Below are 25,804 nucleotides of genomic sequence, written 5' to 3'. Positions count from 1 at the left end.
TAATAAATTTAGAAAATTCTGCCTCGACGAATATCTTTCGATCTTTGGTAGGATTTGAATAGATTGATTTTATCAATAACGAACTTTAAACATACAAAATAAAACAACAGATACAAACTAAAACTATATATTTTAGTTATAACGTTTCATCATCAATTTCAGGCAAATCTCGATCAGTTTCTTGATCGAAGTAACTTTCCGGAACCACATAGTTCTCTGGCGGTCGCATTGGTCCAAACACTCTTTTGTCTTTCGAACTATCTTCTTTAACACTCTTTACTTCTGCTTCCTTCTTAACATCTCCATCTTTATGTTTCTCTAAGTCTCCTTCTGTCTCCACTCTTGCTTCTATGTGCTTCTCTACTTGTTCCGTTTTAGGTGATTTATCTTCTGTCTGTTTCTTAGCTTCTTCTTTTATTTCATCATCTGAGTCCATTTCTTCTACGAATTCTGTTTCTTCCGCTTTAACTTCTTTTCTCACTTTTGGTTTTTTGTCTATGTCTTCTTTTAATTTTATCCTGTAATATTAAATTAAGTTCAAATTAAATAGGTGATATTTAAATATGGCAGTTACATATATTATGTAGGGGCTGATTGGTTATTTTACATAGCAAACAAATGTACAGTCCACTTGATGGTGGCCATGGTTGAAGCGGCCACTATGTTACGGACATCTATAATCAACCCCAGATAGTTTTAGACTCCTGCCTGAGCTTGGTCACAAATCCGTTACTACATGTTATGCTGTTGTGTTTGGTGTGTTTGAAGGGTGTGGTAAGGGAGACATACTTTTCCGAAGCGTTCCAGCTTAGTCTTCAGGGGTAGCGGCGCACCTGTGGCCGACCTCCGGTAGGAATCTAATCCTATATGGGGTTGATTACAGATACTACGGGATATTACGGCAGTAGCCATACCCATCAGGTGGACTGCATGTTCGTCTGCTACTCCTATATTATAGTAAAAAAAGAGTGTAACTCACCGCTTCCCATACACAACGGAGTTGTTCTGTTTGAGCAGGCGCCGGTCCTCAGCGCGGGTGACCGGCGCGAGAGCCGGCCGCGCTAACTCCGCTAACCGCTGAGTCCTCGACAACTCTGCTTTTAACTTTTGTATGCTCATCTGGAAATTTTATTTATGTTTTATCAAATACTAGATGACCCGGCAAACTTTGTACCGCCTCAAAATCTATTTATCAAATATATTTCATATAAAATATAGCCTATGTTACTTGTGGATAATGTAGCTTTCGAATGGTGAAAGAATTTTTAAAATCGGCCCAGTAGTTTTTGAGCCTATTCATTACAATCAAACAAACAAACAAAGTTGTCCTCTTTATAGTATTAGTATAGATGACGTTAAAAATGTGTAATAACTAATAAGCCTTATATTTTAAAACATTTTTATTATGACAGACAAAACAGAGTTTCACAAAAGTGTTGTAGGAGATGTTGATTACAAAATAACTCAATTAAAAAAAATATGTTAGTTCTCAACCGAAGAATTAATTTTAGTTTTCCACAAGGGCTATTTGAAAAACAAAACATATCTTAGTTCTAGATACTATCTTATCTAACCCCAACTTCACACAATCTTTCACCCAATCCATAATCACAACTATCTTTATTTCTTTATACTACCCAATCCATAATCAAAACTAACTTTAGTTTTCCATACCACCTTACCAAAAACTAAAACTAACCTTAGTCTTAGATATCTCCGCCTTCTGTGCCATGCTGGTCCCCTGGCTGCCCAGCGAGCTCATGAACTCGTCCAGTGCATCCTCCTCGCTGTTCTCTTTAACCTAACTTTAGTTTTTTATATCACCCAATCCAAAATCAAAACGAACTTTAGTTTTTTATACCACCCAATCCATAATGAAAACTAACTTTAGTTTTTTATACCACCCAATCCAAAATCTAAACTAGCTTTAGTTTTTTATACCACCCAATTCAAAATGAAAACTAACTTTAGTTTTCTATACCACTTTACCAAAAACTAAAACTAACCTTAGTCTTAGATATCTCCGCCTTCTGCGCCATGCTGGTCCCCTGGCTGCCCAGCGAGCTCATGAACTCGTCCAGCGCGTCCTCTCCGCTGTTATCTTCTTTAACCTGCTTGCTGCTCGCGCGGAGACGTTCTAGAACCTTCTGTTCTGCGGATATCTTCTTCTCGATTTCTGATATTTCTTTCAACTGAAAAAAGGGTAGGAGATTTTTATATGATTAAATTAATATTTGTTTTTAATAAATGTTACGTTTTTAGGACATAGTATTGCTAACCTTGAATTAGTTAGACTAGATAGGTTACATAACTCAAGTGGCCATATCTCAAGATCACACATTTGTTTATACAGCTCATTTTGTCACCTGTTTGCAAGCATTACGTCGACATACTCCCTTTTTTTAATCACGAGGGGAAACCTTTAAAAGGTACCCTATGTCGTGGGAGCAACACAGGGTTATGTGGGACTCTTACCGCACTAAAACCCCCCCGGTGGCCGTCCTCAGCGCTGCGTAGAGGACTCCGGGATCTGCAAAGGATCGCAACCGGAGTCCTTTTAGCGCGTTGCCCCGTCGGGCTCCGCCCAGGTGAGCTTAACACTCGCCTCACCGTCTGGTGTGGACAACGGTATGCGACCTCACATACCGTCGTCCTTCCCGGGGCCGTTGGCTGGGCGGTTCGAGCTCCCACTCTTGCCACCCACGACCCCAGAACGTCGCCGTACTCCCTGGCAATTATTTTATCGTCACGCTCTCACTAGGTCAACCACTTACTTTTCGTAAATCTAGGAATCACATCACACCAGACCAGACCATTATACGTTACCCCTGACAACTCCAGGTTATCGACCCTTAGCATAAACTCAATGGTTCTTACTTTTGTCAACAATTCAGGCTCATCATATCCGTTATAATAACTCAAGGTCATCATACCCCTGCCTATCCACGTCACTACACCCTTCTACACCAAGTCACCCTATCCCCACATTAGGTCCTCTCTCGTAAACTACACTACTCACCAGCTCCTCATACCCCCTGGGTTGCTGTGCATCTTCAGCTAAGGCCCCGTGTTTCTGCATGCGCGTGCGACGCTTGCTCTCCACGGCGCCAGTGCGATCCAAGAATGTATCCTCATCAGAATCGTAGTAGTCATCCGCTGACCAATCCCGCTGCTTGCGTCTACGGGATTCTGGGAATGAAGATATTTTTATGTATATAATGGTCACCAAATAATTGCATAATATCCTAAAGTAAGCAGTAATAGCCTAGTGCTTAAGAAAGTCGGCATCTTGATCGAAAGGTCAGAAAATCCCAAGAACACGTCTGACTTTTAAAGTTGTGTGCGTATGTATTAGAATTTAATTATCACTTACTGAAACGGTGAAGGAAAACATCGTGAGGAGACCTGTATACCTACGAAAATAAAAAGTTTTTCAAAGGTATGTGAAGTCTAGCAATATGCACTTGGCCAGCGCAGTGTACTATGGCCTAATCGTACTCATTATGAGAGGAGACCCGTGCCCAGCAGTGGGACAGTAATGGCTTGATGATGATAACACAATAAAGTCTCACCATGTTTGGACTGCCTCAACAGCCCAGCTCTGTCCAGTATCCGGCAAGCCTCGAGCGCGCAGGCCACTACGGCCTCCTTCTTCTTACCACGATGGATCACTTCCGCCACCACCGGTCTACCACGGGCATCATCTATTGGTAGCTCCACCCTAGAATTAAAAAATCTTCTATAGGTGGAAATATTGGTGGTTTGTTCGTGACGGCATCATTACCAAAATAAGTTCAATAATAAATAATAAGCTACAATAATAATTTACGTCAAGACTAATAAACCCAGTAACTTTCTCTACATATGGTTCAAGGTATGACAGACAGACAGTCAGCAGAGTTTTAATAATAGTGTTCCATTTTTACCTTTTGGGTATGGAACCTTAAAAATAATATAATATCCTCACCTACAAATATACTGGCCAACGCCCCTTTCCTCACAATCATAGCTCAGCTCATGTCCCTCTCTCTCGTAATACCCTCTTAAGGTCTTCTTCGGGTCGTCGAGATACAGTTCCTCATTGGCTGCCATTGCGTAAGGGTTGTCTGCGAGATCGGGTTCCTCCTCTGCATCCTCACCTGGAGAGTAAGGTTGGTCAAGGTCTAATATTATTTGTTAATATTTTCTATTTGAATAATTCAGACATATTCACTAAAAGATCCACGGCCTTAGTTTTTTTTTTTATAATATAGGAGTAGCAAACGAGCATGCAGTCCATCTGATGGTAAGTGGCTACTGCCGCCCATGGACATCTGTAATCAACACCAGATAGGATTAGATATTCCTACCTGAGGTCGGCCACAGATGCGCCGCTACCCCTGAGGATTAAGCTGGAACGCCTCGGAAAAGTCTGTCTCCCTTACCACACCCTTCAAACCGGAACACAGCAGCGCCTAACACTGCTGTTTACCACCTTTAAAGCTATTGATTCTTTTCAAATATTAATGTAAATTATTATTGAAGGTGGTAGAACCCTTTGTGGTTCGACTCCGGCGGCACCACCGCCACACCTATTTCTGTTATAACAGCAGTGTTAGGCGCTGCTATGTTCTGGTTTGAAGGATGTGGTAAGGGAGACGTAATTATCTAAGGCGTTCCAGCTTAGTCCTCAGGAGTAGCGGCGGATCTGTGGCCGACCTCAGGAAGGAATCTAATCTTATCTGGAGTTAATTACAGAAGTCCATGGGCGGCAGTAGTCACCATCAGGTGGACTGCATACTCATCTGCTACTCCTATATTATAAAAAAAAATTATAAATAATAATCTCAAAAAGTATTGGTCTCTACAGTTAGGTAACAATAACATTATCTGCAAAACTAGCATTATTTACTAGCCAAATATATGGCGCTGATCTCATTTGTATCTTTCCATAAAATGTCATCATTATCCCCAGGTGCTCCAAAAGAACCTTACACCCTCCACCTTATAACTTCATTTCAACCCTTCAAAAGTATAACTTACCCATCCCCCAGTCAATGCCCTGTTCCTCCCGTCGCTTCTCCTCTTCGATTTTGTCCCTCTCCCTCTGTTCTATTGCTTCCTTAATCATTCTGTCTCTCTCTAGCTTCAGGTCCTGTGCCTTCTGTTTTATCTCCGTCACTGATAGCTCCGATTCTCCTTCACAGTCGAAATCTGGTCCCTGTAAATAGTATTTAATGCTGTGATTCAATAAATTGGTCAAGTGCGAGTCGACTAAATTTTCTGTTCTACTAAATTTTCATTTGTCTTCTATTTTTAGTATTTGTTACCATAGCAGCTATAGAAGAGAATGCATTGTGAAATTTTGTCTTTCTACCTACTGCAATTCAATAGATAAAGTGAAAAACTCGTATAGTAACCCTCATTTATTTTGAAGACGAAGAAGAATTTATTTTGAACCCTCTATTACACATGTCTTGTGAAAATTTCACGTGTCTATTATGGTGACAGACGAACAAACAGCGGAGGCGTAAGTTCTGTTTTTATCCTTTGGGTATTGGAAGACCATCATAGATAAAACTGTTCTTGATGGTCATGACACTCAGTCATGAGGAATCAACTAAGAAGAATTGTAGAATACTCACCAACATAATATACGTCCGAGTACTTGTACCAAACTTGATCTGATGCCCCACACGCACCCTGGTGTAGTGTTGGGGCTTCAGTTTATCCCGGTTCAGGAAAGTGCCATGGGTGCTGCCCAGGTCATACAGGTACCAGCCTGACGGAGGCTCACCGTCTTCCGCGAAGGCTTTGTATTGGAGGACTGCGTGGTGCCTGCAATGATTTGAAAGGTTGAATATCATAGCCTTGTGGTTGAAACTCAGCCTCTCAGATTGAAGGTCCAAGGTTCGAATCTTAGACACACACATCTGGTTTCTTAAGGTTATGTGTATATAAGATATAAATTTGCAAGCAAATTCACCAGCATAAAAAGCAATTCACGATTGGACAATACCCAACAGTGAGACAATAATAGGTTGATGATGTGAACATGATAAAGTTTGCAACTGCCCGTTTATGTAGTTTGTTTTTGTTGTTTTGTGGATTACAAAGCTATGCTAACGTCAGGTGTGGGCATTTAAAGGTATTTGAAGTGACTTTACTTATATTTTACGGAGTCAGGATTACAGCATATTGGATTAGTTATTCGCACCTGAGGTCGACCACAGAGGCGCTGCTATCCCTGAGGACTAAACTGGAATGCTTCGGAAAAATTTGTCTCCCTTACCACACTCTTCAAATCAAAACTCAGTAGTGCTTGACACTACTGTTAATAGGCAGAAAAAGGTGTGGCGGTGGTGTCGCCAGAGTTGAACCACAAAGGGTTCTACCACCTTTAATCTACAATACTATTATACTATACTTCTAACATTTAATAATAAAGATGCAGATTATTTTATGTAAACAAAGTACCTTTTACCTGGATATAGTGGGATGTGCCATCACCACGTTGCAATTTGCAAGTCGTCCAAACACAAAATAGGGCTGTTTCGTCAGGTCTACCCTCTCTACTATCATGCCGGACTTGAGCACCTCTAGGGCATATTCTGAACCTGTAGAATGGTGGATTATTACTATTATTCTTGTAATACAGCGGCTCTATGTCTTTATATAAGACTAGCTGACTCGGCAAACTTTGTACCGCCTCAAAATCTATTTAAATAATATATTTTATATAAAATATAGCCTATGTCACTATGATAATGTAGCTTTCGAATGGTGAAAGAATTTTTAAAATCAGTCCAGTAGTTTTTGAGCCTATTCATAACAACCAAACAAACAAACAAAGTTTTCCTCTTTATAATATTAGTGTAGAAGTAGAAATAAAAGATTGTTGAAAGGACTTTGACTAATTGACAGAAGTCATAACTTCTTTTTAACACTGCTCTTATCAGGCAGAAATTGATGTGGTGGTGCTGCTGCCGGAGTCAAACCACAGGGTTGTACATCCTTCGAACTTAGGTAGATAGATAATTTATTCCACAAATTTAGGCAACAACACAAATTATAATACGATATAGTACCTTAAAATACAAAAATGCAAATAAAATTACTTATGAAATAAATTTACAACACAAACTAGCTGACTAGGCAAACATTGTGTTGCCATATAAGTAAAAAAATGTTAAGGGTGAACAACCCTTATCACTTAGGGGTATGAAAATAGATAGTAGCCGATTCTCAGATCTACTGAATATGCATATAAAATTTGGTGAAAATAGGTAAAGCCCTACGGAGGAGTATGGTAACATTATGATACGAGAATTTTATATATTTTTCATAGTTCTCCTGTAACAATTTCTGTATTTATTTTTGCATTATAACCACACTGCCTATGTTGTTTTTGGTAACAATTCGTAATATTTCGCAAACTTATTTTTCTAATAAGCATTACTTTGCAATTGTTAATTCAAATATCCTGTATATTATGTTACAAGTTAGACAGTAAAAAGCTCCGTCTAATTTTCTTAGGTTAAAAACTATTAGAATGGTCATGACATGGGTAATGAATAAATAAACTTACCATCCGGACATAAGCCAGACCATTTCGGCTCTTTATACGGGATAGGAGTAGATAGTTCCTTCAACAATACTGCAGGAGGCAGTGAGCTCGTAGAATTCGACGGTGGTTCCACTATTTCTATTTTCTTCGTGTCCAAACCTTGCTCAGTTTCAGGTTTAGCCTTCTTCGGCAATTTCCCTATCCGCCCCACTAGCACAGGTTTCTTAAATTCAATTTTATCGGGATTCTTTGGCGCAATTTCTCCCGCCTTTTCGTCTGCCATTGTGATTTTGATTTAGTTTAAACGGTGCTTATAAATAGAATTAACTTAATTGTAACTAAGTTAGTTATAAACTCAACTGCATCTTACAATAATATTAATGAATATCACAAATAAAATATAATCATAAAACTCAGTTCTACACATTGGTTAAGTGACGTTGGATGTCAAATGAATTGACAACTGACATGACATCTTGAAGAATATTTTTTTGTATTGTGAACATATAAGGCTTAGAATTCCTTTTATTCAACCTAAATTCTATAATTTTCAATACTTTCATTGCTTAAGTTATATAAAATTATTATTTACTTAATAATTAATGAGATTTTAAAGTGAAATGGTGTTAATTTTTAACAATTTGGACACACGATTATTGTATCCGAACGAACTGATTACTGAATGAATGATCGTTGTAGGCATTCGAATGAGGCAATAAATCAATCAATTCAAATTTAATTTCAATCAATCAAAGGATTTTGTGTTCGGTGGCGGCGTGACGTGTTTGGTCATGTTAATATTTTTTACGAATCCTGCATTATTTATGTAACGTTACGAAAATGATAAGCGCGAACTTATAGTCGTAGTGAACCCGCTATGTGAGTGTGAGAGTGCCCATATTGTTTACGCCAAGTCAGTTTTCAGTGGACAAAAGGTTTTAGTGTTTGCTTTTTATCGCGTATGCATTCTTATCATAATTGTCGATTTTGCTGCAACCACGTCTAATAACACGTAATATCCGCAGGTGAGTTATTTTCATTGCCATTTTAAGTTATAATTTGCGTATTTACACAGAAATGTGACAGTATGATCATGTGTTAGACCAACTCCGTGATCGTTATTTTTTTAATTCAATTTGAAGTGTGTATTTTTGCACCATTCAGCCAACTTTTAAGGTAGTAGGTAAGCGATCTAAAGCACAAGTGAAAGTACAGAACAAAGAATACAATAGTGTGATAAAGCTCTATTGTTTTGACCTTTCGTTTTGAAATAAATATTTTCTAATCGTGATCGCCTCCGGTGTAATTGAACGTCGTCTTATATAATTTAATGAGTTTATTATGAACGTAATTTGTTTCGTGCCGGTTGAGACAACTCTCACCTTAACAAAGTTGAGAGATATAGTTTAGGAGATAGCAGTAAAGACAGTGCTGTGGTTCGACTCCGACGGCACCGCCACACCTATTTCTGCCTCATAACAGCAGTGTTAAGCGCTGCTGTGTTCTGATTCGAAGGGTGTGGTAAGGGAGACATACTTTACTGACGCGCTCCAACTTAGTCCTCAGAGGTAGCGGTGCATCTGTGGCCGATGTGAGGTAGGAATCGAATCCTATCCGGGATTGATTACAAATGTTCATAGGCTGCGGCAGCCATTAACCTTCAGGTACACTGCATGTTTATCAGCTTCTATTTTCCAAAAAAATAACAGAAATAACCGTGCTGCAGCGGCAGCATATTCTAGCAAAATTATCCATCTAACGCTGTTCATGTAGTGATAAGCATGTGATAAGCTTCTTTTATAAGATTAAATAGCAAATGTTCTTGTGGTCAACCTGTTATGTGGTCATTGCCGCCCATGGCCATCCGAACAACTTAATACAACTATAGTTTAAAATCTAAAATCCATGTTAAAATCGCACAAGGAAAATCGTTAATCCTGATTCCTGACAATCCTGATGAGGAGAATGGGATAAAATTATTAAACTCGTGTATTGTCAATTTTAAATTAATCAGACCGTTTAAAGTGGTTAAAAATCGAGTTCAAAGATTCCATTACATACATACATAGATACAACCCAAGCTAATAAAAGCGTGGTAATAAAACAGGCTTTACCTGAAATCGAGATGCATGGCCACTCCTGAGTCCTCATATGAAAGATATCAAATCTCATGTGGGTCAAACTGATGGTAAAGCCATGGTTGATCTACATACAAAGTTATTAATACACAAAATTAATTATATACACAGTTATTGTACTGTTTTCCTTCCCATTGACATCAATTTTGAATTTGTTTTATTATTTATTCCTAATATGCCATGCATACATTACATAAAATATATTTATGCAGAAAATGGTCAGACAGACCAATTTGTTACCCCCCCAGGGCAGAGCCCGATAGAAGGACATAGCGTTAGGAGGACTCCGGTTGTGTTCCGTTGGAGATCCCGGAGTTCTTCACCAAACGCTGAGGACGGCCACCGGGGGGGCTTTAGTGCGGTAAAAATCCCACAAAACCCGGCGTCACTCCCATGGCGTACGGTACCTTTTGAAGGTTTCCCCTTCGTCAAGAAAAAAAAAGACCAATTTGTTAAATGGTATCTTCATGTGTGTGTGTGTATGTGTATGCATGTGAGCTCTACTTAAACCTGAAAATGATGATTTTCATAGCGCTTGCCTTAATATTAGGTTTTGAAACAAATTTTCATCCCTTATTTTGCCCCTTAGTGATCATAAACAATCCCTTAGTGGATGTTGATTTCATGAAAGCAACCTTTTTTTATTCAGAACCTTCAAAAGGTACCCAGTGCTGATATTAGTTTAGGCTCTGCTACAAATATGTATGATGGTATATATGTTAAACCATGCAGTATGTACCACCCTCCCTCCCTCAAAGGATGCGTGCAGATGCAAAAATTAAAAATATACACCACCATACATACCACCACCAATACATGTTTCGCTCCAAAACGGAGCATCATCAGGGTAAGTTGACTCTACGATGGTTAATCGTTAAGTGACGCTGTCGACCTAATGCATGCCTTTTATAATGGTATCCAACCTAAACGAGGGTTTCGATTTAATTGCATGGATTTCAGCAAAGTAACGCCTGATACAATTAACTATCTGATGAATCAATCATTTCCTCAGGACAAGTTTTTAGTTTATAAATACAGATGTGTTTATCTAATTGCTCCAACATACTTCAAAAACAGTATCATTGCTTAGTTAGGGTAGGTTAGAGCACTTCTGTGGACAAGTGCTACTGGCATACCCCTGGTCCCGACAAAGGGTGTATAGGAACACCATGGGGGGTTTTACCTCGTAGTAATCCGGCCTATCCTCTCCACTACCCCCGCTGCTAAGAGGAACCCATGAAGGGTCTACTCACGAAAAACAAAAGTTTAGTTGAGAGCAGCAGTTCTTACTTTCTAGTGGAGGGTGTGGATTTTTTTTTTATATTATAGGAGTAGCAGACGAGCATGCAGTCCACCTGATGGTAAGTGGCTACTGCCGCCCATGGACATCTGTAATTAACCGCAGATAGGATTAGATATTCCTATCTGAGGTCAGCCACAGATGCGCTGCTACCCCTGAGGACAAAGCTGGAACGCCTCGGAAAAGTCTGTCTCCCTTACCACACCCTTCAAACCGGAACTCAGCAGCGCCTAACACTGCTGTTATTAGGTGGAAATGGTGTGGCGGTGGTGCCGCCGGAGTCGAACCACAAAGGGTTATATCACCTTCAATGCCGGCTACCTTACATATGAGGTGAGCATCTTAGTCCTGAGGAGTTGCAGCACATCTGTGAGCGGCTTCAGGTAGAACCTGGTCTATGTAGAGTTAGTTTCAGGTATCTATTGGCAGCAGTAACCAAGTACTACATACTTATGACATGGACTATACTATGTCCATTTACCATTACAATTTCATACCAAAAACAATTGATTTATCAATTACTAGCTTATATCCGCTGGTCTGCTCGCAGTCAATGAAAATAGTTGTGTGTATTTATCCTTCGAGAATTGTACTTTTTTCCGAGATAACAGTACCCTATGTCCTTTTACGGACCCCTGGTAATGTGTGTACAAAATTTCATGACAATCTGTCATGTAGTTAAGGCGTGAAAGTGTAACAAACAGACAAACAAACAAACTCACTTTCGCGTTTATAATGTTAGTTCGGATTATGGTTCAATCATCATCAACCCACTATTGTCCCACTGCTGCGCTCAGGTCTGAATCAGAATGAGGCCATAGTCCACCGCACTGGCCAAGTGAGTATTGGTAGACTTCACATACATACATACAATTTTTTTTCTATATATCTCTCAGGTATGCAGGTTTCCTCACAATGTTATCCTTCACTGTTCTTAACTTCACTTGCTTAAAGTGATAATTAATTTCTAATACGCACATAACTTTGAAAAATCAGAAGTGCGTGCCTGGGATTTGAACTTCGAACCCTTCGATCAAGAGGCCGAGTTTCTTAACTACTAAGCTATTACTGCTTATTATGGTCCAAACCAAATTAATTACAAAAAAATACCTATAACCTTGTTTTGTTACCGATAGGAAATGATATCTAATTTAGTCAATTTCAATGAATGGAACACACCTCTCGGCGAAATTTTTTTAGTCCAATGAGTCATGTGACCTAGACTTTTCACTATGTCGGAAATCGAATGAGAGGAAACAATAAATTATTCTATTTCTATCTAGAATACATTAGACCGTTTCCTTTGTATTTCCTAGTTGTCATGTTATATTTAAAACAAGCACTAATTAGGCAGTCATAGCCTAGTCGTTTAAAAGAATTTTAACAAAAAATACTACCTACTTCTATGTACCTACACTACAAAGTAAAAAAAATACAACCGACTTCTAAACCACAACAAAGTAAGAAAAATTGAAATAAATGTTGGTTTAGTACATATTGCTGAAGTCGGCGCTCAATATATTTCGTTGGATGATGACGTAAAAAGCGTGTCCAATTTGAACGCGTATAAGATATGTAGAAATTAATTATTTTATTTTATTACTTGCTTTTATTCTAATTTAGGAGTAGCAGACGAGCATGCAGTCCACCTGATGGTAAGTCGTTACTGCCGTCCATGGACATCTGAAATCAAACCCATATAGGATTAGATTCCTACCTGAGGCCGGCCACAGATGCGCCGCTACTTCTGTGGACTAACCTGGAACACCTCGGAAAAGTATGTCTCCCTTACCATACTTCAAAGCAAAACACAGCAGCACTGAACATTGCTGTTATTAAACAGAAATAGGTGTGGCGGTGGTGCCTCCGGAGTTGAACCTTAGTTCCTACATAATATAGTCCGCGCCAAACTGCTAGTTCGCTCTGAATTTGTTACGAGCAGGCGTCATACAATTTGCTATGGCGACGCGATTCATTTCTATATTCAGAGCGGACTAGCAGTTTTATGCGGACTATACCACAGATGCTTACAATGCGCCGTTACCCAAATCAAATGTACGTGAAATCGTCATTATAATCCTTATCCTTACTAATATTATAAATCCGAAAGTAACTCTGTCTGTCTGTCTGTCTGGTTGTTTCTTCTTCACGCCTAAACCACTGAACCGATTTTAATGAAATTTTGTACAAAGATAGTCTGAGACCCGAGAAAGGACATAGGATAGTTTTTATCCCGGAAATCCCACGGGAACTAGGGATGGCGATCTAAGATCGATTAATCGGAGAATCGATCTTTTGGACCCAAAACATCGATTATTTTAATCGATATTAGTAAGGATTGAGTCGTAAACTATGCATTTGATCAAGTGATGATCTTTAGCAAAGTTGAAGGTACGAATTTTCAGTTTTATGTGTGTTAGTATGTTATATTATTTTCTTTTAAACGTAGGCGAAGCCGCGGGCAAAAACTAGTAAGCATATAAATATCCTATACTATCATATATACATAATGTAAGCCGTTATTATTTTATTAAGCCTTGTGATGTGATAAATGAAGCTACATATTATGCGCCGTAATAAATATTTTATGTACGCAATTCTTCTATGACATTTTTATGATGAATCATTAATATAATATCATAATATATTATATTATTTATTATAGCAGTGATAGCCTAGTGGTTAAGAAATTTGGTCTCTCGATAGAGGGGTCCGAGGTTCAAATCTCAGGCACGCACCTCTGCTTTTTCACAATTATGTGCGTATTAGGAATTAATTATCACTTGCTTATACGGTAAAAGAAAACATCGTGAGGAAACCTGCATACCTGAGACATTTATAAAAAAATCAAATTAGTATGTGAAGTCTACCAATACGCTCTTGGCCAGCGCGGTGGACTATGGCCTAATCCTTCTCATTCTGAGAGGAGACCCGTGCCCAGCAGTGGGACAGTGATGGGTTGATGATGATTATTCATTTATTATGTTAATTTGAAAAGCATGCATAACGTCTCGGCTTGTAATTAAATGAAATATATTTATTTTGTATAGGCCTACAGAGGTACTTACAAATTGTCAGTTACAATATTTTTCTTAAACTACGTCTGGATCGGAACGCGACCTCAACTTGTGTCTAGATCGCTACCGATTTGCGACAGTCAATGTTGAATGCATACGGGAGTTTTTTATATATTGAAGTAGAAAACGAACATGCAGTCCGCCTGATGGTAAGTTACTTCTGCCACCGATGGATATCTGCAATTAATTCCAGATAACATTCTAATCTCAGGCTGGAAACTAATCCTGAAGTTAGCAACAGACTCGTTGCTACCCCTGACGACTAAATTGGAACGCCTCGGATAAGTATGTCCCTTAAAATCAGAACACATCAGCGCTTAACCCTTTTTTTTCGTGGGGAAACCCTTCATGGGTTCCTCTCGGCTGCGGGGGCAGCTGAGAGGATATGCCGGACTCTTACCGGCTAAAACCCCACGGTGTTCCTCTAAACGCCCTTTTTCGGGACCACGGGTACGCTAGTAGCACTCGTCCGCGATCCTAACTAACGGTTGAAATTGGCGTGGCGGTGGTGCCTTCCCAGTCTATCCTTAGAATCCCAAATTAGAGATGTGCCGAGTCAGGTCGACTCGAGTCAGTACTCGAGTACTTACATAAACTCGCATACTCGAGTACCAATAGTGATACTCGAGTACCAGTGATACTCGAATACTGACGATACTTGTACACTACAACTACTACTCGTACAAGTAAAAACTTGTTTAATTTTGTGTAGTGAGTGGCGTTCCTTTTTTTTTTTTTTTGCTCTTCCGTGCTATTGGACTGTATGTTGTGCAAAGTACTCGAGTACTTTGTGAATACTTTGGACTCGAGTACTGACTCGATTCTTTTTTATATGAGTACTAAAGTACTCGAATACCAAAAATGGCCGACTCGGCACATCATTATCCGAAATGGCTTGACGAACGACGAAATCCCTCTTAATTTTGGACTGATAGCGGAGGCTTAATAAAAGGACCCTCCCTTTGGGTACGAAACCCTAAAATTGATTGAGAAAACAAATCGATTTTTAAGCGCATTGGCATTGACAGATAAGATTTAAAATAATTGCAGATATTTCGCTAATGTCCTTATCGAGGTAAATGTTGATTAGATAGGGTAATGGATGTGTTTGTTTGTCTGCACGTAGGCGCCTGTCCCACTGCTGGGCATGGGTTGCCCCACGACTGGGGAAGCCTAAGGCACGTAGCCACGTGACAATATGATTCCAGATGGGATTGGACTCCTTGATCGCCCGTAAATGCATTGCTTACTTTTATTACTGAAGGTCCTGGAGTGATAGTAGAGTGGTTGAAACTTGTCTTCTTGATCGGAGAGTCCGAGGTTGGAATCCCAGACAAGCATATATGTGTGCGTATTAGAAATTAATTATCACTTGCTTAAACTGTGAAGGAAAATATTGTGAGGAAACTTCAGATCCTGAGAGAACACTTAGGCGTATAGGTTTATTCACAATTGTTTCCTTTACCATTAAATCAAGTTACAAGTAATTTCGAAAATTCAAAGATGCATGCCTGAGAAGTAAACCTTGGACCTCAGTGTAAGAATGAATTTTTGTTGCAAATACTAAAAGAATATAACTTGTTTTATATTAAACACCCATTTCCGTCAATACCAACATCTTCATAGTCGAGATCTCGGTCCTAAGGTTTCACTTACAGGATTAGTGGTGACTCAAATTATAGTAGTTGCGTGGGTCTGTATTATGTACTTTATGTAGTGTCACACCGCCCGCGGCGACGCTAGCGTGCACGCTTTCGCTTGTGTACGATTTTTTGAATTTTACGTATTTATTTGAAGGTGGTAGAAGCCTTTGTGGTTCGACTCCGGCGGCACCACCGCCACACCTATTTCTACCTAATAACTGCAGTGTTAGGTGCTGCTGTGTTCCGGTTTGAAGGGTGTGGTAAGGGAGAATGACTTTTCCGAGGCATTCCAGCTTAGTCCTCAGAGGTAGCGGCGCATCTGAGGCCGACCTCAGGTAGGAATATCTAATCCTATCTGGGGTTTATTACAGATGTCCATGGGTGGCAGTAGCCACTTACCATCAGGTGGACTGCATGCTCGTCTGCTACTCTTATATTATAAAAAAAAAAAAAAAAACATAATTTTGGAAAAAAAAAACACGAAAGCAATGTGACTTTTTGAAGTAATGACAGATAGGATATTGTTGTAGTTCCAAAGCTGGTTATGTTTTGATATCGTACGAAATGCTAAAAGATAAAAAAATGAAATCATGAAAAAAACAATATGGCAACAAAATGAAAGGTCTCGGTCTACAAATTCGGAATTGGCCAGCGTGGTGGACTATGACCGGTATCCTTCTCACTCTGAGAGGGGTCTTATCTCTATTCAACAGTAGGACAGTGGCTACTGCTGCCCATAGACAGCTGTAATCAAACCTAGATAAGATTAAATTCCTACCTAAGGTCAGCCACAGGTGCGCCCCTACCCCTAAGAATGAAGCTGGAATGCCTCGTAAAAGTATGTCTCTCTTACCACACTTCAAACCAGAACACAGCAGCGCTTAACACTGCTGTTATAACAGAAATAGGTGTGGCGGTGGTGCCGCCGAAGTCGACCCACAAAGGGTTCTATCACTAATAAACTCCGTGTTATGTCCACGATGTTATGTGTTGACGACCTTGCAGACAAAGTCGCATGTAAATGGTAGTATGTATATAAATTTCTCACAGTCGTGGTGTCAGTGTGTTTGTGTGTTACCAACCCGACCACCGTTAAGCTCGTTAGCTTGTGGTCACACCACCTGTTATACTTAGCATGGTAATTGAGAATTTTATAACATTCTACCTAATTAAAACCAGATTTTTCAAGATGTCTCAGAATGTTTCTGTGTTAATTAGTCTGATTTACATGTGAGAATATATTTTTGAGGTATATGTGTGTAGTTATGGTAATTTGAAAGCTGAACCGATTTTAGTGACGTCATTCTAAATCAAATATGGCGTACGCCCCGTTCGAATTATTTTTGCTTACTGTCTATGGTTTGGGTATCAAATAAAAGGGTGAAGGGTAAATGAAAAGAATAAGAAATAAACTTGTTAGCGTTCCTTACCCAAATGGTAAAAACGGAACACTATTTAATATTATTAAGCCTGTTTGTCCTTCTGTCCGTCTGTCACAGGGCTTTATCTCTGTAACCGTAAAAGATAGACACATGATTTTTTTCCACAGAATATATATAATCGTGGCCACTATAACAATAAATACTTACTAAAAATAAAAATAAAGTTAGAAAAGGGGGATCGCCATACAAGAAACTGCTATTTTTCGCTTTACTTATCGAACTGTAATAGATATAGGGATAGACAGTAAAATTTTTACAATGAATTCGTATAGTATTTGTTATGGCTGCTATCATAACAAATTAAAAAAAAAAACAAAATTTGGTGGAACTTACTTTGTGCGAGTCCGACTCGCACTTGGCCAATTATTCTTATTTTCAAAATATTTTTATATAAATTTATTGTCTTTTGTTATCGTGTAAGTAACTATATTGAAGAGAATTTTTATTATTAAATTATATAAAATGGATTTTATTTTGTATAGATTAAAAGTTCATTCAATGGTTAATTCGTGCACAGCCGGCAGACTTATTCTATGAAACGTGTTATATTTAGACGGGTCGTGGTTTTAAAAGCCTTGTTTTTGCCTTGAATTTATAACTTTCTATTGACAATATTAAATCGACATATAGGTATGTACTACATATACCAGTGATACTAGAACTTATTGAAGTAATAAACTAACATAAAGTCTACCTGATATGTACGTGGTTACTGTCGCCTAATTTATCTGCGTATTAAAAAATAATTCATTGCTAAAACGGTGAAGGAAAACATCGTCAGGAAACCTGCATACCTGAGAAACCTTAAAAACAATGTTTATCAAAGGTATGTGAAGTCTACCAACACGCACTTGGCCAGCGCGGTGGGCTATGGCCTAATTCTCATTCGAGAGGAGACCCGTGCCCAGCAGTGGGACAGTAATGGGTTGATGATGATGATAACTGTCGCCTATGGATATCTGAAATGAACCACAGACCACACCTGAGTCTAGATACCCATATGAGGTCGGCCATGGATGCGCCGCTACCCTTGGCGAATAAGCTGTATTGTCGGAAAAATATGTCACCCTTACCACACCCTTCAAACCAGAACACAGCAGCGCTTAACACCGCTGCAGAAACAGGTGTGGCGGTGGTGCCGCCGGAGTCGAACCACAGAGAGTTCTACCTTCAAATACCGGCTCGGTTTGCCACTTCTAAAAAACGTTAAGTATCCATGTAATAATAATAATAAGCCTTTATTCAGACACATATTTAACAGTAATTAATAACTTTATGACTCCGGTGAGCCGACTTCGGCAATGTGGTCTGTTTGCCCGTTTTTGGAAAGGCCTCCTCCATTTCTTTCCATTCATTCCTGTTTAGAGCTATCCTTGACCATGTTATTCCTGCTGTTGCTTTTAAGTCATCCTCCCATCTTCGGAACTGTCTTCCTCGTTTCCTTTTCTTGTCTCGGGGGTACCAGAAAGTCACTGCTTTCGTCCATTTTTCTGTTCCTATTGCTATGTGGCCTGTCCATTCCCATTTTAGTTTTCGAATCTTAGCTGTTACATCTTTAACCTTTGTGCGCTTTCTGATTGTTTTGTTTCGTATTCTGTCCAGTATCCATGTAGTACATATTCAATACACAATCGTACAATGTACGATGCGTTGCAACGTATTGTGATGAGCAGGAAAGCAACGCAATATATGGACGGTACACCGTAATGGCTGACACGTTGATGTGGGAAGCGGCCATCTTGAAATGGATGCGGTGTTGTGCTGTGCGTAGTTAGTGAGCTCTGTGAGACTGGTAGCTGGTGGGACAAACTGGGTGTCTTAAAGATTTTTGGAGATAGAATGTAGTCTGTTATATGGTAAAATTAAAATACCTATTTACATATTTTTAGAATATATAAATAAAGTAGAGGAAAATGATCTTAATTTATTTTCTAAAGATTGCTGAAAATTAGCTTCTTAGAGCTTTCAGCTCTGTACATTGATCGTCATTTGTCACTTTTGATCAGCCTACAAATTGAAATTTTGGCGTTGAATCAAAAATATATTGACGTACATCTTTTGTGTAATTTTTCCTAAATTATCTCAAAAAATATTTACACGAAATCGCTACCTCGCGACTTTATCTTCAATTTTCCATGTTGCTGTACCAGTTAATATTTTCAAAATTATTTCATCATCATCAACCCATTACTGTCCCACTGCTGGGCACGGTCTCCTGTCAGAATGAGAAGGATTAGGCCATAGCCCAACGCGCTGGTCAAATGGTATTGGTAGACTTCACATACCTGAGAAAACTGTTTTTGTTCTTTTTTTAAGGTTTCTTAGATATGTAGGTTTCCTCACGTTTCTTAACCACTAGGCTATCACTGCTTTTTTCTGCTTGTTCCTTTGTATGCATGAATATGTATTTTTTTAATTTGATTACAATAGAAAACCGTATTTTGTATCATATTATTGCCGTATCCATGTGTATTTAAGTTTCCCACTTCGAAGTGAGTTAAAAAGATTTGCATGCAATGAATGGTGTTCCAGTCTTTGTGTGGTCAGCGATTGTGAACGGTTTGTGTGGTTATTCTATCGGAACATACGTTAATGTTCTTTAAAACATTAGGTGTATGAAAAAAGAATCACGGTCACACCTATTTCTGCCTAATAACAGCAGTGTTTAGCGCTGCTGTGGTTGGTTTTAAGTGTGTGGTAAGCGTGGCTTACGCCGCGGACGATCCAAGAGAGTTCTTAGGGGTAGAAATACATCTGTGGCCGACCTCAGGTTGGTATTTTGCCTTATCTGTTTTTTTTTTATAATATAGGAGTAGCAGACGAGCATACAGTCCACCTGATGGTAAGTGGCTACTGCCGATATGGACATCTGTAATCAACCCCAGATAGGATTAGATATTCCTACCTGAGGTCGGCCACAGATGCGCCGCTACCCCTGAGGACTAAGCTGGAACGCCTCGGAAAAGTCTGTCTCCCTTACCACACCCTTCAAACCGAAACACAGCAGCGCCAAACACTGCTGTTATTAGGTAGAAATAGGTGTGGCGGTGGTACCGCCGGAGTCGAACCACAAAGGGTTCTACCACCTTCAAAATATAAGTATATAAATGTTAATTTACCGTCACGACCGTGTTACTTCAATTTTATAAATAGTGGACTTAATATAATAATAACTAGATAATTAATGTAGAAACAAAAAAACCCTACTTAATACCAGTCTATGTCACTCTCACAGACGGGTCACGTGTTAAAATCAGTCATGCCGTTTGGGATTAAGTGCGTGCGATTAATGAATAAGACATACACTCATACACTCTAAAAACATTCCCTTCTGCTGTGGGTAAAACGGTAGACTAAGCTCATTTACCTAAACAATTTCTTAATAATTATATAACAAATACGATAAAAATAAAAACCCGATTCATTAAAAATAAAACCCATTCCAACAATTTGGAGTCGAACGACACCTTAAACATACATACATACATACAGTGGAATCCGTTTATAATGACATCGAAGGGAATTGACAAACACGTCATAATAAGCGGACGTCATACAAAGCGTTTCGTGAAAGAAAAAACTTTTTTTGTATAAATACACATACATACATACATACACTCGATAAACATCCTCCGCAGTCGCGTAAAAAGAAATAAATAACAAGTCTGCTAAGATATAGTGTGTAGCCAGCCTTACTCGTATACCACTGTCCATACACTCGAGTCCATAAAATTGGCGTTCCTTATTATCCCCGTACCGTACCTTATTCATGCGGTAGATGCCTCCCTTGCGGATTCTTTATATTTATACGTGTATTTATAGTAAGCGTCTACGGGGGTTAGGTTATGGTTGTATATACAGCGATGGTGTTGAAAAGATGTTTTGTAACAACTTTATCGTCTTGTCGCTAAAAGATGCATTTTTTGAAGAGAGAATGATCACGGTCCGTGAAACCAGTGATCTTTGCTTGTTCATCACTAAATTTACCATCATCAACCCATTACTGTTCCACTGGGCACGGGCCTCCTAATAGAATGAGAAAGATTGGGCTATAGTCCACCGTGCTGGCCAAGTGCAAATTGGTGGACTTCACATAGCTTTGAACATTTTTTTTTAAGATTTCTCAGATATACAGGTTTCCGATGTTTACACACGATGTTTCCTTCACCGTTTAGCAAGTAATAACTAATTTCTAATACGCACATAACTTTGAAAAATCAGAGATGCGTGTCTAGGATTTGAACCTCTGACCCCTCGATCAAGAGGCCGAGTTTCTTAACCACTAGGTTATCACTGCATATTTATGCGATGCCATTGCTAAATTAAATACTAGCAATACCGGTGATACCATAAGTAATTGAACATAGCGCCGCACATATCGCGTGTAGTGCAACACTGGCCTAATATAGAAGGAGATTGCATTAAAAATTCATCGATCCCCATCCTGTCTTTGTTTATTTGCCGATCCACTTATTGTTAGCTCTGTTGCTAACCCAAGCTCAGTTTTGCTGGAGTACTTCTTGGTTAGATTTAAAGGTATTTTCTGTAGTATTGAAGCATCAAAAAGCAGTGATAACCTAGTGAGACCTCAGACTCGCACCTCTGATTAGTAGTTAATTATTACTTGTTTTTTTTTTATAATATAGGAGTAGCAGACGAGCATACAGTCCACCTGTTGGACATCTGTTATCAACCCCAGATAGGATTAGATATTACTACCTGAGGTCGGCCACGGGCGCGGCTACCCCTGAGGACTAAGCTGAAACCCCTCGGAACAGTATGTCTCCCTTACCACACCCTTCAAACGTGAACACAGCAGCGCTTAACACTGCTGTTATAACAAAATCGGTGTGGCGGTGGTGCCGCCGGAGTAGAACCACAGTCCCTTATATTCCGCGCCAGACTGCCAGTCCGCTCTGAATTTGTTGCGAGCAGGTGTAGTCATACAACTTGCTATGGCGACGCGATTCATTTCTATATTCAGAGCGGACTATACCTTACAATTATAAAGACTCGCTATTCTTGTATAACCAGTGTTTATTCAAGGCATTAGCGGCAGCATGCTATTTCAATTTAATGGCTATTTATTTACACAATTTAACTTTCACTTTCTCTAAGTTTCATTTTTACCAATATCGATATTAGTTATCTCGATGAAAGCTTAAGAGCCTGTGATGAAAGATTATAAATAATGTTAGTGTTTTATATAAATAAAATGAATTATTTTTTGCCCGCGACTTGCATGCATATCTTTCTGATTCTATAAAGGTAATACGATATGTTGAAAGGTGGTAGAACCCTTTGTGGTTCGACTCTGGCGGCACCACCGCCACACCTATTTCTGCCTAATAATAGCAGTGTTAAGCGCTGCTGTGTTCCGTTTTGAAGGGTGTGGTAAGGGAGACATACTTTTCCGAGGCGTTCCAGCTTAGTCCTCAGGGGTAGCGGCGCATCTGTGGCCGACCTCAGGTAGGAATATCTAATCCTATGTGGGGTTGATTACATATGTCCATGGGCGGCAGTAGCCACTTACCATCAGATGGACTGCATGCTCGTCTGCTATTCCTATATTATAAAAAAAAAAAATGGTCCTTTGTTGCCTACACTAATTATACTAAGGAATTACTGCAATAAAATAAATATAGTTCAAAAAACTAAAAAACACGCTTTTATGATAAAATCAACTAAAAAGTAGAAAATAATTTTCAATCTAGGAATCAATTAAGGAACAGTAAATTAATAATTGTAATTAACAGTAATTAACAGTATAATTGTGGAAAAGGCGTGGAGTGCTCCACTTATAAATTTTCGAAAAAATGGACTGCTTAAAACACTAATTATAAACTAAAAATACTACAAAAATACCGACTAATAAAAAATCACCTCATTTATTAATATCCGTAAACCCACTTAAGATATCATCATCATCATCATCATCAACCCATTATTGTCCCACTGCTGGGCACGGGTCTCCTCTCAGAATGAGAAGGATTAGGCCATAGTCCACCGCGCTGGACAAGTGCGTATTGGTAGACTTCGCATACCTTTGAATTTTTTTTATAAATCTCTCAGGTATGCAGGTTTCCTCACGATGTTTTCCTTTACCGTTTATCAAGTGATAATTAATTTCTAATACACACATAACGAAAAATCCTGCCTGGGATTTGAAACTCGGACCCCTCGTTTGAAAGGCCGGTTTTCTTAACCACTAGGCTATCATGTAGGGCGTGCCAATGAAGGAGACATATATACAATAATTTGTTTGAGGGTAATGTTTTACCCTCCGCAGTCGGAAAGTAAAATTGTGTATGTTTGTTATTGTTCTAAACGGCTTTCACTTTAATTAAATTTTACTCATGGGGTCATCTACATGTAATGGCATAACATTAAAAAAAAAACAAGCACTACAATATATCAAAAAGCTTAACAGGAAAATATTCAAAACTATACTAAATAAATAAATACATCACATTTGGTGTCTATCCGTTTACTGGTCTATGTTTATCATGGAAGCACATACCCGAGTTACGTATAAACGCGAAAAGGTTAAAACAACAATGTTGATTGACGGAACGAGTTGCAGTTGAGGACTAAGTTTAGACCCTGGAACCCTTAAGCCTTTTGTAAACAAACTACAAATGAATCATAGGATTTTGACCTCTAAACCCTATGAAATACGAGTTAAAATCCCGTGTAATAGTAAAGTTGAATGAGCGGCTCGAAGGACCAAAATGAGTGTGCGGCTCGAAGAACCAAATTGAGTATACGTCTCAAAGGACCAAACGTAGCACGTATGTTCATTTAAGCTTTATGTAGTATGTAATAGAGTTGAAAGTGCTTTAACATACTTCAGACTGCGCTTTTGTGTTATAAGATCGTAATGGGAGGTAATAAAGATCATTTTGCTTTAAATATGTTTGACGCAACGTATTATGTATGAATCGTACTTTCAAGTAGTGCTAAAACATAACCATTGCTTACTTTTACCCGTGTTTTAGTGCAATAGAGTCGGTTTTCGCGTAAATACTTTAGTTTTTTGGATTGTTTGGGTTCCACTCGCAAATTTTTCGAAGCGTATACTTTGAAAGGTATGTTATTGTGATAAGGGCGATTTTTGAGTGAATTATTCCCGTTGTTTTGTGCCGTCTAAGGGCTTAATTCGAAGTTTGTTGGCACGACGCCAGTTCTCCGTTAGTCATAGACTGTAATACTGTTGTATTTTTTAACTATACATTTATAGAATTAAATGAATAGTGATGCGAAGTGGTTGAAACGGTCTTTCAATGGAGAGGTCCGAGGTTCGAATCCTGAGTTTCGAAGGCCACTGATTTTACAGTTATGTGCGTATGCGAATTTAATTTTATAGTCACTTTCTATAACGGTGAAGGAAAACATCGCTCGAAAGCTTATATGCTAAGGACTTCTTTAAGGATTTTCTAAGAAATCTTAAATGTCTACCGATTCGCACTTGGCCAGTGCGAGGTGCTAAATCCTTTTCATACTGAAAGGAGACCGGCGCCCAGCAGTGGGGAAAAATAGGCTGGCAACAGAATAGGACGGAACTCAGGAGCGTGTTAGAAAATCCCTAAGACCCATGTTAAAATATATCAGATAATTCAATTTATTTAGGAAAAGCTAATGATTTTAGAAATATAGGTACGTAGTCTATGTATTTTCATTAATTGTGTAAGGGATGTCTTTAATAAAAACAATAATACCTTCATAAACTTAGGGTTTATTTTTAAGGTTACATAACACCTTTACATTTGTTACGAAAAAGAGAACTTTAGACTTAAACAGGACATAATATCTTAATATTATATTATTATACATTTACAATGACAGAGTAATGGAAGGTAATTAGAAATAATGACCAGTGGTCTAAACTTTAGACTTAAACAGGACATAATATCTTAATATTATATTATTATACATTTACAATGACAGAGTAATGGAAGGTAATTAAAAATAATGACCAGTGGTCTTACTAAAACGTAAACCAAAAAAGTAGTATAAGTAATACTAAATAGTTAGTTTTAAAAAATAGCAAGAACACAATAAATAATTCAAAAACAATTAAATTACAGAGGAATATAACAAATATTAATTATTACATACCTAATAGTCAGTACACACTACACAACAATTGATCAAAAACACAATGAAAATAAAATTATATTAAGAAGTACTTAACTTACGTAAGTGCGGCGGAAGTCCAAAAAGTCGCTTCCCTTTATTTTCCTTCCTTTTTATATCCTCTGAATTTTACACACACATCTATTGTGTATAATAGCCAATCAGCATCAAGCATAAGTTATATTTAAATTGTTTGACAGTCCAGTATCACAGCTAAGATTCTTAATACAATAATTGTTTTAAAACATATTTAGATTGTTCTTATACATTTTGTTATTAATTTTATTTGTGTTTTAATAGCATAAAAGAGTTTATTTATGAATTACCATTATCCAATCAGTGACGAGAACCCCCTTGACCAATCGTAGATTTGATGCAAATCAACCCATGAACTATACTCATTGCACATTTTAATTTCTATTTTAATTTATTTTTCTTTCTCAACCTCTAAACTAAAATTACTTTAAATATTATATTTTTTTAACATTTTAAATCATGTCTCATATATAGTAAATAATGATA

General features: G+C 38.4%; 2 protein-coding genes across 2 annotated transcripts in view; one reads left to right on the top strand and one right to left on the bottom strand.

Moving 5' to 3' along the window:
- Positions 1-111: 111 nt before the first annotated feature.
- Positions 112-7,972, bottom strand: LOC140756955 (kanadaptin). Its single transcript, XM_073092495.1, has 10 exons — positions 7,568-7,972; positions 6,464-6,596; positions 5,625-5,817; positions 5,023-5,200; positions 3,968-4,139; positions 3,573-3,721; positions 3,020-3,189; positions 2,007-2,192; positions 980-1,119; positions 112-518 (listed from the first exon to the last, which is right to left on the bottom strand). Exons 1-10 carry the CDS (start codon positions 7,827-7,829, stop codon positions 137-139), a joined length of 1,965 nt encoding a protein of 654 aa, XP_072948596.1. The 5' UTR covers positions 7,830-7,972; the 3' UTR covers positions 112-136.
- A 299-nt stretch (positions 7,973-8,271) lies between these two features.
- Positions 8,272-25,804, top strand: part of Wdr62 (WD repeat domain 62) — a 169,413-nt gene continuing 151,880 nt past the window's right edge. The window contains exon 1 of the mRNA XM_073092575.1: positions 8,272-8,571. The gene's annotated coding sequence lies outside the window, so the exon portion shown is untranslated. The remainder of the gene's footprint in view (positions 8,572-25,804) is intronic.

The sequence above is a fragment of the Epargyreus clarus genome, unplaced genomic scaffold (genome assembly GCF_041222505.1).
Source record: "Epargyreus clarus isolate Ecla_fem2 unplaced genomic scaffold, WU_Ecla_fem_2.2 ptg000036l, whole genome shotgun sequence".
In the NCBI taxonomy this organism is placed as follows: Eukaryota; Metazoa; Arthropoda; class Insecta; order Lepidoptera; family Hesperiidae; genus Epargyreus; species Epargyreus clarus.
Note: the sequence above shows the minus strand (reverse complement) of the source record. Positions and strands in the feature narration are given on the sequence as shown.

Coding starts and splice junctions, on each gene's coding strand:
- LOC140756955 (XM_073092495.1), bottom strand. CDS start 7,829: ATGGCAGACGAAAAGGCGGGAGAAATTGCGCCAAAGAATCCCGATAAA. Junction 5,818..6,463: donor GCACATCCCACTATATCCAG/GTAAAAGGTACT, acceptor AAATCATTGCAG/GCACCACGCAGTCCTCCAAT. Junction 5,201..5,624: donor CTCGGACGTATATTATGTTG/GTGAGTATTCTA, acceptor TACTATTTACAG/GGACCAGATTTCGACTGTGA.